The 13,448-nt window shown below is 37.2% G+C and overlaps 1 protein-coding gene across 1 annotated transcript in view; it reads left to right on the top strand.

Moving 5' to 3' along the window:
• Positions 1-9,483, top strand: part of PKHD1 (PKHD1 ciliary IPT domain containing fibrocystin/polyductin) — a 553,193-nt gene extending 543,710 nt beyond the window's left edge. The window contains exon 69 of the mRNA XM_074397885.1: positions 5,654-9,483. Within this exon, the coding sequence (XP_074253986.1) occupies positions 5,654-5,665 (12 nt within the window). The 3' untranslated portion in view covers positions 5,666-9,483. The remainder of the gene's footprint in view (positions 1-5,653) is intronic.
• The last annotated feature ends 3,965 nt before the right edge of the window (positions 9,484-13,448 follow it).

The following is a 13,448-nucleotide window of genomic DNA, read 5'->3' as shown; positions in this document are numbered from 1 at the left end:
GTGGCTTTTGTATGGAGAACCGCAGCAACAGGGCGTGGTCACAGCAGCCGTGCGGGCGGAATCAGCCCCACAGAGGCCAAAACAGCCGTACCCAGCTGGGACCGCGACGCTGGCGACCCCTCTGCCTGGGTATCTCCTGGTCTGTGGGCAATAAGAGTTCGTCTGGAAATGCGGCGTCCACTCACCCTCTGCACTTTCACTGGGAGCTGAAGTCCTGAGCTGTTCTTAGGCGGCCATCTTGCCTGCATCTGTAAAGTATCTATTTTAAAATGTTTTATACCATTAGCACACAAGCCCGTGTTTATTTTTGGAGTTCTGTTACTTCTGCTTCAAAAATGAGGACTTAATAATGGGTAACAACTTTTATTGAAAGTTTACCATTCACACACAAACTCCTTTATAAGAACAAATTCAATAGTACCTACCTTCAAACAAATAACTCATATTTTCTTTCTTTTTATTTTTTGTTGCTACTTTGTGGTCCACCACTCTCTAAGGTAATGAAAGTAACATATTTGGCAGTAGTGAGCTTTATTGAGCATTTGGTAAATAACTATGTTTATCATTTGGCTTTGCTTGGGTGGTGGGAGCTAAATTTGCGTATTTAGCACCATATGTCTTCAAGCCTCACCCATATCTATTTTTAAGACCGTATTAGGTTTAAATGAGTAATATCATTAAGGATATTTTAAATGAGTATTATCATTAAGGATATTACTCATTTAAGGATATAGATGTAGTTTTTAAAAAAAACATGTTATGGAATCCTTACAGTCTGGCTGAATAAACACAAGAACAGAAGGAAAGTTGATTTGGAAGTAAATTAACAATAGAGTTATTATTTTATGAAAATATTCTATCTTATAGGTCACAAAATATAACTACAATAAACAATGAATGAATGATTTATATTTGATCATAAGTTTTGAAAAAATTATTTAGCAGTATGATTCAAAATCCTTCACATTTGAATGTTGTTTCATGGTGACAAGGACAATAATTTTTACAAAATAAGTATAAAATGTCTTGTAAAGCTTTCCAAACAACCCTCTTAATACTTTGAAAATCAAATTGTTCATCTTTGAAGAATCTCTAATGGCAACATCATTACAGAATTTCTTGTTTTATCTGGTTGATCTATGCCATATCCTCACTAGAAAAGGCAATTTGATTTGAGCAGTCCTCTATCATCAGTCTCATTAACTTCATTAAATCTTGCATTGATCACAAGTCAAGCTCAACACCAGCAAATACTCTTTCTTCTCAAGGATTCTCCAGGGTTTTGGTTAGCTCAACACCCAGGGCTACTTTCTGTTTTCTAACACTAGACTAGGCTAGACTCTGGGTTTTCTTCTCTAGTACATGAGGAGTTTTCTCCAAAACTTTAGTTTTTCCAAGCACCATCTAAAAAATCTCAAAGCAAAATCCCTTCCTCTACACATCTCTGCTTCTTCCAAATTTCCCTGTATATTACACTCTTGACAATCAAGATGTGGGTCCTCAACCTTACAGATCTACAAAAAAAAAAAAAAAAAAAAAAAAAAAAAAAAAAAAAAGAGCACTTTAGAGCTCAGTGGCCACAAACCTCAAACACTAAAGTCAAGATTCGGGCAAAAGTGACCAATCATTTTGTTTTACTGGAACTCCCCAAATTTTAACACTGGAATTACTGCATCCCAGGAAACTTACCAGTTTGGGGCAAATTAGGACAGATAGTCATCCTAGACTGATCCCTAAATTTTCTAAAACTGAGCATACACACACACACATACACACACACACACACACACACACACACACACACACACATCACACACGTATATATTTGTGTATGCAGGGTTTTGCTCTGTTGCCTAGGCTTTTTGTATTCCTGGGCTCAAGCAATATGCACACCTCAGCCTCCCAAAGTGCTGGGATTATAGGCATAAGCAACTACACCCAGTCTAAACATTTTTATATCTTTGTTCAAGTTTTACCTGGAAAATTACATATGATCTTCTTGTCCATTGTCATAAAGCTGTTCATAGAGAAAAATGCAAACAACCAAATGAACTGACATATATTTACGCTAAATTATGCAGTAAAAATATCTATTCTGTAACTGTACATATACTAAATTATGCAGTAAAAATATCTATTCTGTAACTGTAAGAGAATGATAGAAAATGAAGAAATCAAATATCTAATAGATCAGTCTACCTTCCTCTTCAGATATAAGGAGAAATATGAACTGTACTAACTCTGCTCATTAGAGCAGTTTAAGGCGCTTAATCCACTGGGGTCCAATTCAGACACAAATTCAATATTCAGGAGAGCCAAGTGACAGGTGGAGAGCATAGAAATAGGAGACTCTGAGCAGCCTAAGAACAAGCAAGTTATCAAATAAGTGGGATATGAAGATATTAGAAATCTTTGGTTTGATCTCATCTGAAGAGATGAGTACGCAGAAAAAGGGTATGGGAAGGACTATGATTATGTGGTTAGGAGCAAAATCTTTTACCCTGGACACTGTCCGATCTAAATCCCAGCTTTTCTGCACACTAGCATTGTGATTCAGAGAAGGTATTTTACCTTAATTGTCTTACCTGTAAAAGTAGTAGTAGTGCTCATTTTATAGAAATACTGTGAGGATTAAATAAACTAATTCGAATGAAGTATGTAACAGAGTGCTTGACACACTCAAATGGAACTTAGGTATTAGGTATTATTATATTATTTTCTTTCTTCATACCAACACTCTGACATCCTTATTATTTTAATTTGCAGTAAATATTTGTTGTTTTACAATTACTTATCTGAAAGTTAACAATTGTCTTTCTTATTTGCTTAGTTTTTTATTTTTTGATCACTACCCAGCCCTAAACTCTCCAGGAAAACTATAAAATACCTTTACTATGGTCAAACAATGAGATATATTTTATTTTTACATTATTTTGGTATCACACTTTGTAACACTGTCTTCTTCTTCCAGTTTTAATTAGTTATTCTATAGACCTGCACAGCTATGGTTCTCAGAATGTGTCTAGACTATTATCTTGGAATGATACCTTTTTTTCTTTCCTGTGTTTGACCTCTGTTTCTTGGATGTCACCTCTTCTACTTTCTTGGTTCAATCCTGTGTTTTGCATATCTCTCATCACTATCTGAGAGTGTATGGGAAAGTCAGTTTTCTAAGAGCTCACATATTGGAAAATATATTTATTCTGCACCCACACTTAGTGTATAATTTTAGTGACAATAGAGTGTATTGGAAATCATGTTTTCCCAGGATTTTAAAGTTGTTTAAATCTTGCCTTCTACCTTTCATTGTTAAAGTTCAGAAATCGATGCTATTCTGATTCTAACTTGTTTCTTTTCAGAAGATTTTAAAAATCACTTCATCAATGTTTCTCTGAAGTTGATAGCACACATATTTTTTCTCCATTTATTGTGGTGGAGACAACATGCTCTTTAAATCAGGACACTCTAGAATTTCAGGTTTTACAATTTTTCTTAAATTATTTCTTTCATGATTTCTTTCCCTCTGTTTTCACTGTCCTCTCTTACTGGTACTTCCATTTGTTAGCTATTGAATATTCAATATAAATTATCTAATTTTATTGGCTCTTTTTTTTAAGCCCATGTATTTGTTTTCTTTCTTTGCTTTTTGTAATAATTCCCTCATTCTACCATTGAACTTATCTATTTTTTGTATTACTTTTTTATATTTTTAATTTACGAGAACACGTTTATAGTCTTAGAATGTTTCTTACTGGCCAGGCACAGTGGCTCATGCCTGTAATCTCAGCACTGTGGGAGACTGAGGCAGAAAGATCACCTGAGGTCAGGAGTTTGAGATCAGCCTGGCCAACACAGTGAAACCCCTTCTCTACTAAAAATACAAAAATTAGCCAGGCATGGTGGTGGGCATCTGTAATCCCAGCTACTCAGGAGGCTGAAGCAGGGAGAATTGCTTGAACTCAGGAGGTGGAGGTTGCAGTAAGCTGAGACTGCACCACAGCACTCCAGCCTGGGTGAAAGAGCAAGGCTCCATCTCAAAAAAAGAAAGAAAAAGAAAAAGAAAAAAAAAAAGAAATAGAAATACAAGTTCCTTACTTATAGTATCCCTTACTTATAGTCCTTGTTTCATGAAAGCAGTATCTTCTTAGTTCTTCTAGGATACTAAGATACACACACACACACACACACACACACACACACACACAAACATAGGCACACACGTTTTTGTTTAGTTCTCTGTTTTCCTATCCATTTGTTTATTTTGGTTTGTTTTGATATATTGGAGATCTGTTTTACAATGCTGACAATCTCTGGCTGTGTATTTAGATTTTGAATGAGGCATAAAAAAGGTGATTGAAAGCCCTGTGTACATGGGTGGGTTTTGTGGGGCTCACTGTATGTTGGATGGTCTAGAATTTGACTATTACATTAGAGGTCCTACTTTATTAGTGTATGTCAGTTTTCTCTTTTGAGTGTGATCTGTTTCTCTAAAAAAAAAAAAAAATACTACTGATCTTTGCCTGGGATTTGTAAGCATATCTGCTATTCTTCTGAAAGCTGAACAGGAAGAGAATACTAAGAAATTCTCAGCATCTGGGATACAGCTTTTAATTTTATCCACTTTTATGCCTAAATCCAAACGTTTTGTAATTTAACCTCAGTGGAGGAATAAACTTTCTGTCTTCTGTTGAATTGGGAAATGGATCTAAGTTTCTAAATACTTCCTTACGAACTATCAACCTATCCTCTTTATCTTCAACTAAATATTACACTTTACCTTTCAGAGATCCTGGTGCCTCCAACTCCTAGATCTTTCTGGTGTTCGGCAATAGATACTGAATTAGGTGGTTTCCCTAGATAAGTTAGATTTTAGCTTTCTTTTCTTTTCTAATTCAGTTACATACATGCATCTGCTTTCTATTCAAACATTTTCTTGATATGTTTCATCTGTTGTATTCTCCTCTTCTGTCCTTTTTGTTTATGTGGGGCCTTAATTATACTCTTCCTTTACTGTCTTCTTACTGTTCGTTCTTTCTGGAATAATCAGAGGTAAAATTTTGTGCTCAAAAATTTATGTGCCGTGTTCAACTAGACATCTTCACTGTAAATATCTCATCTCTTTTGCCTCTTTCCTCGGATTCAACTGTGAGTCTTATTCTTCCCCTTTTCCTCACCACTAGCCTCTCTGTTTCAAGCAAAAGCCTCCTTTTTCTATCTTCCACACTGCTTGGAAAAATGATCTTTATAAAATCAAATTCAGAACACAGTAATGCCCTGTGTAAAACCCTTGAGTACACCGGTAGTGGGAACATATGAATTATTTCATGACTCTGAGTCCCTAGATGTTTTCCTCATGACTTCTTCAAGCCCTGTCCCATTCATACTGACATTCTTAATACCCTACAAGTGAACCCTTTCAGTCTTCTACCTAGTAAATGCTTTCCTGACTTGTAAATTTCTATTCTTTTTACAAAATCCAACTCAGAAGTCACCTTCTCATAAAGCCTGTCTATAACCATCAGTGGGTCTCTGTGTCTCTACAGTGTCTTCTATATCCCTTACGCATAGCAGCTGGATGAATAAATAGGATTCTAATACTGTGTAATTCTGTCCCCACTGGAATCTGAGTCTATATTTCCTGCTCTGTTTACAGTGCCTGGCATGAAATAGATAGTCAAGGTATGCTGAATGGACGAGCATTCTGTTGAATGAATGAGTCCTGCTCTTGAGCAGGACCGGGCCAAGACGCTACAGATTAAAGAAAATAAATATAAATTTATCAACATAGTACTGGATCCACATTTATGAAAGATATTCGCCATTGATTTCTAGAAAAACTCTGTCATGCTGCTAACTTGGTTTTAGATACTTCTCATTTTAATGTTTACCTTTGGTCAGACATGATAATTGGCTACAACAAATGAGTGATACAGTGGAGGGGGATGGAGTGCAGAGCAGCTTAGAATAATTGGAATTAAGAAGACATTGGAAAACAAGGGGCACTTGCTAGAAATGGATGATCCTATGAGTCTATGATTTTCCAATTTGGCAAAGAGAACTCGGTCCCTGCTTTTGCTGCATCAAAATCCCCCCGTTACCCCTGTTGTAGTAGAAAAAATGTCTCTACATCAGGAAACTACACTGGTTAGCTTTGTTATCAATTTTCTTGAGATTTCCAAATGGGTGTTTTTTTTTGTTTTTTTTGTTTTTTTTGTTTTTTTTTTTTTATTGGCATAAGAAGAATGGATGAGTCCATTTGTCTTTGTGAATCTTTTGTTTTATATTACATCCCTAGATGCTCTTCAAAGGCAAGTAATAGAATTGGGCAGTATTGTTGCCTGATCTTAAAGAGAAAGTTAAGATCTACTTTGCTGCTTGTTTTACTTGACGTCTCCCCCTCTTTTTTTGCTGCTAGGTTAAAACACCATCCTTTTTCAGAGCTGAGAGGTTGGGGAGGCTTTGCTTTGAAATAAAGAGAGTAGAGGAGCAGGCCATGTATTTCCCCCCATGTATCACTTATTAAACTCCTGTTGCCCTGACCATTGTTGCTTCCTACTGAAGTCTGGTTTATTTACTTGAAAATCTGATTTGTTTCATTTTATTACTGTGTTTGCGAAGTAACTGATATCAGATTCGGAGGGAAAGAACTGCCATTTACCAGCAGGCTGTGATGGCTTTGCCTCGGTCTGCAGGCCTGATTTTGAGGCCTCGTCTGCCCTGGGGCTCCCACAGAAATAAGATTACTGGCAATAACTGCTTCAACTGCTTTGAATAACAGACACAACTCAGAGAGCATAAAATTAGCATAAACACAGCACTAGTGTGTTCCCTCAGCGGATATGAGACAGGCAGGCTATGGAAAATTGACTGAAATGGGGTCAGACAATGTAGAAATCTGAAACCTAGAAAATACTGCCTAAGAGATATGAGGTATTACCACCTCTTTCGTTTTCTTTTATCTCTCTCTCTCTCTCTCTCTCTCTCTCTGTGTGTGTGTGTGTGTGTGTGCGTGTGCGTTCATGCAGTTTTAATAATAAAATGTTAGAACTGATGAAAATTAAAGATGCAAAATCACTACCTCCCTAAAACGCTTGCATTATCTTTCTAGACAAATTATTGTTAATCATTTCTCAGCTTTTTAATCCTGAGGGTAGAAAAATAAACACATTTTCATACTTATTTTAAATTGATTTTTCTTTTTAGGAAGATATTAGTTTGAGGATAGAGAGTTTGCTTCAGAAAGAAGGTAAAGAGCTGAAATAGTACAGGATTGTAGCTTGAAACAATTCCTCCCATATCTATTTATCAAATATTAAAATGGAATATGCTGCTGACAAATGCAATAAAGTCTAACATTACAGGGAAAGGAATGATGCTGTGCATCTCAACAGGCAGATGGAAGCTATGATTTTGCTATTTTAATAATATGTTGTCACATATGGAATACAATTTTCAATACAGCTGCATATAGATGGGTCCCCTTGCTTATTTATTTATTTTTGGTGTGATGTTGGCAAAGGTCCAACCATTACAGAAAATGAAATTGATTTCAGAATTTAGCGTTTTCTGGTCTTATCCTGGTCTGATATAGTATCAAAGGTTGATATCTCAGCACTTTAAATTTAGATTATGGAGAAAGAATGTAGATGTTTAGTAACATTTCTGTCTCATGAATAGCATTATGTTCCTTTATCATCGTCTGTTTGCATTCTCTCACACATTTTCACATTTATAAGTATTTAATTAATGCTAGTCTTCTCCGTTAATCCTTTAATTCCATAAAGCCAGGAGCCCTTGTTTGGATAGTATTTACTACTGCATCCTTAGTGCCCAGCACTGTGTCTTTTGTTTACTAGCACTCAACAAATATTTACTGATTGCGTGAATAATTATGACTGAGTACCAAGGGGATATAATACTGTGAGGGCTGTTAAATTTTAAACAATGATTGTTATAGTATTGCTATCAAAATTCTGATTTAAAATGAATCTAGCAGGCTCATTGTCTTTGGGTTCTATAAAAAATGAATGTCTTTAAAATTTATAAAAAGTAAGGTATAGATTAACTGCCACTATGTTTCTGTGAACACCAATGATAAAAATCTATCTTCCAGAGTGAATCCAAGAGACTCCAATATTATGAAGAGAAACTGACATGTAGCATTATTTCATTTAACATACTTATTGACAGGCAGCAAGTTTAGATTGTCAGGTGTATGCTTACATATTCTAGTGACATCAAATACTTGCAGAGTGCCAGACATCATGTCACTCTGTGTTGTAAAGATCTTAGTGAGTTACTTCTTTCTACATCTGTAAGTGTTCAGACACTCACTCTGCAGTTGAATGGACAACACATACCTTTGTTTTTTCTTTGTCTAATTGTAGCATTTGGTTAACCTTGAGGAATAACTCACTTTGTCATTTTCCAATCATATTTTAATGACAAAGGGCCAACTTCTCTTTCTTTGATCTAATAACAATTATGATATAAATTACATATTTTTAATCCCATTACTGGGTATATGCCCACAGAAAAATTGGAAACTTGCATTATGAATTACTTATCTTTACAGCTTGCCCCTAGGTCAATTGTAAGTCTCAAAGTGCAGGTACTATGTTTCCCAGCACTGTATTTTCAAATCCTTGTGTGAGGTACCTGAAGAATATACAGAATAGGCAGTACCTGAAGAATATACAGAATAGGCAGTATCCTAATTGAATTCAGCTTCCACTTATGTATATATTAAAGCAATTGCAACAAAAAAATTGACAAGTGGTACCTAATTAAACGAAAAAGCTTCAGTGCAGCAAAAGAAAATATAATAGAGTGAACAAAAAACCGACAAAATGGGAGAAAATATTCACAACCTATGCACCTGGCAAATGTCTCATATCCAGAATTTATAAGGAACTTAAACAAATCAAGAAGCAAAAAACAAATAACTTCATTAAAAATTGGGCAAAGGACATGAACAGAAACTTCTCAAAAGAAGGTATACAAGTGGCCAACATACATATGAAAAATGCTCATCATCACCAATCATAAGAGAAATGCAAATGAAAACTACAAAGAGATACCATCTCACACCAGTCAGAATGGCTACTATTGAACAGTCAAAAAACAACAGATGTTAGTGATGCTGCAAAGAAAAGAGAAAGTTTGGGACGGGTGTGGTGGCTCAGACATTTAATCCCAGCACTTTGGGAGACCAAGGCAGGTAGATCACGAGGTCCAGAGATCGAGACCATCCTGGCCAATATGATGAAGCCCAATCTCTACTAAAAATACAAAAATTAGCTGGGCAAGGTGATGCACACCTGTAATCCAAGCTACTCAGGAGGCTGAGGCAAGAGAATCACTTGAACCCAAAAGGCAGAGGTTGCAGTGAGCCAAGATCGCACCACTGCACTCCAGCCTGGCAATAGAGTGAGACTCCAAAAAAAAAAAAAAAAAAGAAGAAGAAAGAAAAGAAAAATAAAAGGGAAAGTTAATACAGTGTAAGTGGGAATGCAAATTAATTCAGCCACTGTGGAAAGCAGTCTAGAGATTTCTCAAAGAACTTAAAACAGAGCTACCATTCAACCAATCAATCCCATTACTGGGTATATACCCATAGGAAAATAGATTATTCTACTAAAAAGACATATGCACTGCTGTGTTCATCACAGCACTATTCACAGTAGCAAAGACATGGAATCAACGTTGGTGCTCATCAGTAGTGGACTAGATAAAGAAAATGTGGTACATAAACATTATAGAATACTGCACAGCCGTAACAAATAAACTCATGTTTTTTTACAGCAACATGGAGGCAGACGGAGGTCATTATCCTCAGTGAATTAATGCAGGAATAGAAAACCAAATACTATATATTATCACTTATAAGTGAGAGCTAAACATTGATCACACATAAACATAAATATGGGAACAATAGAAACTGTAGAGTACCGGTATAAGAGAGGAGTGCAGGTTGAAAAACTACCTATGGGGTACTATGCTCATTACCTGGATGGCAGAATCCATTCTTCAAACCTCAGAATCACACAATACACCCATGTGACAAACCTGCACATGTACCACCTGTATCTAAAATAAAAGATAAAATTTATTTAAGCAAAAAAGTAAATAAATAAATAAAACACATGCACACAGAAATTCTGGAAACTGGATGCCATACCAAGAACCCTTCTATGCACATATTTGATCTCAAATTGTTTTCTGAAAAAATTATTTTCAATAAGGAGTGTTTCCAGCTAAGAAGAACTTAAACCATCAGGCAGAGTCACATCTCTGTATGTATAGTAAAAGTGACTGGGCAAGTCAGATTCTGTGGCTGAATTAGTTGTGTTTTAATACAGTAAGAATGGATCACACCTTTGGGCTGCCTTCTTCGTTCTTCACTCATCATGAACAGTTTTCCCTAAAATCCTTCCATGATGGGGCCCTGTCGGCCATATTTGTGTAAGTTATCCTGACCCTGCACATAGTTGATTAGATCAGCTGATTAAATAGATTCTTCCTCTAGTAAAGTTCATCTTGGGTCTATGAAATTCTAGTTTAATCTTTACTGTTAGCATAAACTGAGGTAACATAAACAGAAAATACGTGAGCAGCTGTCTTTCTCTAGTGATTGGAGTACAAAGTGTGTTCATATGCAAGAAAAGAAAGGGCAAGTGGATGTCATATTAGTTAAGAACGGGACAGACTGACTGCATGAAACAGAAACCCAGCTACTGTGGCATACCTTTTAAATTTTTTCCATATGATAAGAAATGCAGTGATAGATAGTCCTGGGCTCATGAAACAGCCAGGCCACTTTTAATTTTCTGTACCTCTATTCCTGACATGTAGTTCTCAACCTCTAGGCTACAAAATAGTTACCTCATCTCCCAACATGGTACCTATATTCTGAAAAGACAGGGAGAAAGTCTACACCTCCATCAACAGCTTTCTAAAATGGCCACCCACAACTTCTGCTTCTGCTTACATCTCATTAGCCTAGACAATGTCACTGTGTCAATATCTAGTCGCAGAGGTATCTGGGCAACTAAAACTTTATGCTAAATATATCTCTCTGGACAAAAGTGAAGTTCTCTTAGTAATGAAGAAAAGGAGAGTATACTGAGAATAGACATTGAATGAGCAACCACCAGTGTAGAGTGGATACTAGTTAAAGAAAAATAGACTCGGGATTGGGTAATCTAAAGAGAGGGGGAATAGGAGAGTGTCTGCCCGTTTCCACAGAGTTTTCTGTTTTCTTGTTTTCTGCTCCACTTACTTATCAAGCCTGGCTACCATTGTGCTCATAAACCATGAGTGTCCCTATAGAAAATCAATTTTTCCCCCTTGTTTACTCTAGATAAAGTTGCTTTATACTATTTGGGGGAAGAAAAGGTCTTATTAAGAAAATGGTCCTATAAGTGGATAAGAAAGAAAGATTGATCTACCAGTGAAACATTTTTTAATAGTTTTTATTTTTTTTATTTTTTTTATTTTTGTACCAATAAGTCTTTATTTATTCATTGTATTTTCCCAGGGAAAGGAGAAGGGAAGGGAAGAGTCAGCATGTGTTAATAAATGATTAGAAAATTGGAAAGGAAATACCCAGTACAGCAAAATCAACCATCAAATAAACACACCCCAGTGATGGGGTCACCAAAGCCCAAAGGGGCTCAATCTCCTGCAGTTTAGGAATGAGGGAAAGGGATCAGGAAAAGAACAGACAGGTACAGGCTTTCCTACCCTCCCTCCCATAAATTCAAGATTTTACACAAAGCTTTGGTTTCTAGCAGTAAACATGGAGTTACATTCATTCGTCTCCTATTAAACAATCTTGTGGCCACTTTGACATAAGTTTCTAGCACCTGCATAAAAGTTCCTGAGTGACTTGGATATACATTCATATTCCCTTTCTTGGCCTCCTGACCCCACTTTCTACATGGAAGGCCCCCAATTGCATCTCTCTACTTTAGGATTAAAAATTAAGTAGGTTTGATCCATCTAAAATACAGCAGTGTCTTTTTTTTTTTTTTTTTTTTTTTTTGAGACGGAGTCTTGCTCTGTCACCCAGGCTGAAGTTCAGTGGCGTGATCTCAACTTACTGCAACCTCTACCTCCCAGTTTCAAGTGATTCCTCTGCCTCTGCCTCCTGAGTAGCTGGGATTACAGGCACACACCATCATGCCCGGCTAATTTTTTTGTATTTTAGTAGAGATGGAGTTTCACTGTGTTGGCCAGGATGGTCTTGAACTCCTGACCTCGTGATCCACCTACCTCGGTCGCCCAAAGTACTGGAACGACAGGCGTGAGGCACCACACCTGGCCTACAGCAGCGTCTTAAGTGTTTGTCATGAATACATCAAGAAATGGTTGGCCGGACATGGTGGCTCACCAAAACAAATGTATTGGTCTTGATTCAGGAGGCTGGAACAAGGAATGGAGGGTTTCTAGCTTCTTTCGGATTTTTGCATACATTGTTTAGAAGTTGTGGAGACACTCTAAGCATTAAATGTGTACAAGCGTGGGTGTGTAGGTTTTCTTTTGGGGGTGAACAGAAAAGAGGGCAGGGTGGAAGACACGTTTTTGGGACAGAAGATCTGATCTGATAGGTAAAGACGAATACAAAAGAAAGGATGGTTCAAGATCCCCACTTTAAGAAGAGGGCCCCCCAAACTAATGTTTCAGATCTTTTTGCCTGGTGCAGAACCTTCTGTCAAAGATGCTTTGGCTATTTTTCTCTCAATACAAAAAGAAGTTTGTAAACAAAACCCCAAAGAACAGGGAGAAAGACCAATACATTATATTTACACAAACTAGGCCACCTAGCAATCACCAAATTAGTGAAGTCCTACAAAGCCCAGACAAATACAATAACTAGAGGGGGGCAGCATTTAGGGGAGACAAGAACCCAGGATCAGACACATACCACCCAATGTGTTCTATTGCATTTGTCCCGTTTCAACACAGTGAGGTAGGTTTGCGGTGATCTCACAGCATGTAAACGAAACCCCCTTTTCTCCTTTAGCTACCGTGACACTACTAATCACTACTGCAGCAGGGCAGGACACGGGCCCCAGGCACCACAAAGCCCTGCTCGTGTGTCTTCCTGGAACCCAAGGATTCTGACAGGTGAAGGATTTTAGACCTTTCTTCATGTAGCCATCCCTTGACAGCACAGGATTCAGTACAGGGGTACTGGTCTTAAAACTTATCCTTACCAACTCCGGTTTTATGAACATACACACCCTGTTGTGCATGGTAGGCCTCATCTAATGTGGTGAAGAATGGATCTGGGATGTAAAGCACGTCCTGTGCTCTAGGATTAGACAACCCTCACCTAATCTTGGCTTCCTCTCTGGGCCTTTCACCTGGCCCAGCCTCTCCTAGCCTCTGTACCGCCATTTCCTGTTTAGAGTAATTTCTAATCTTCCAGTAGGAGGCAATCA

This window comes from Saimiri boliviensis, chromosome 4, assembly GCF_048565385.1.
Source record: "Saimiri boliviensis isolate mSaiBol1 chromosome 4, mSaiBol1.pri, whole genome shotgun sequence".
Lineage (NCBI taxonomy): Eukaryota > Metazoa > Chordata > Mammalia > Primates > Cebidae > Saimiri > Saimiri boliviensis.
This window is presented reverse-complemented; position numbering and strand designations above follow the sequence as displayed.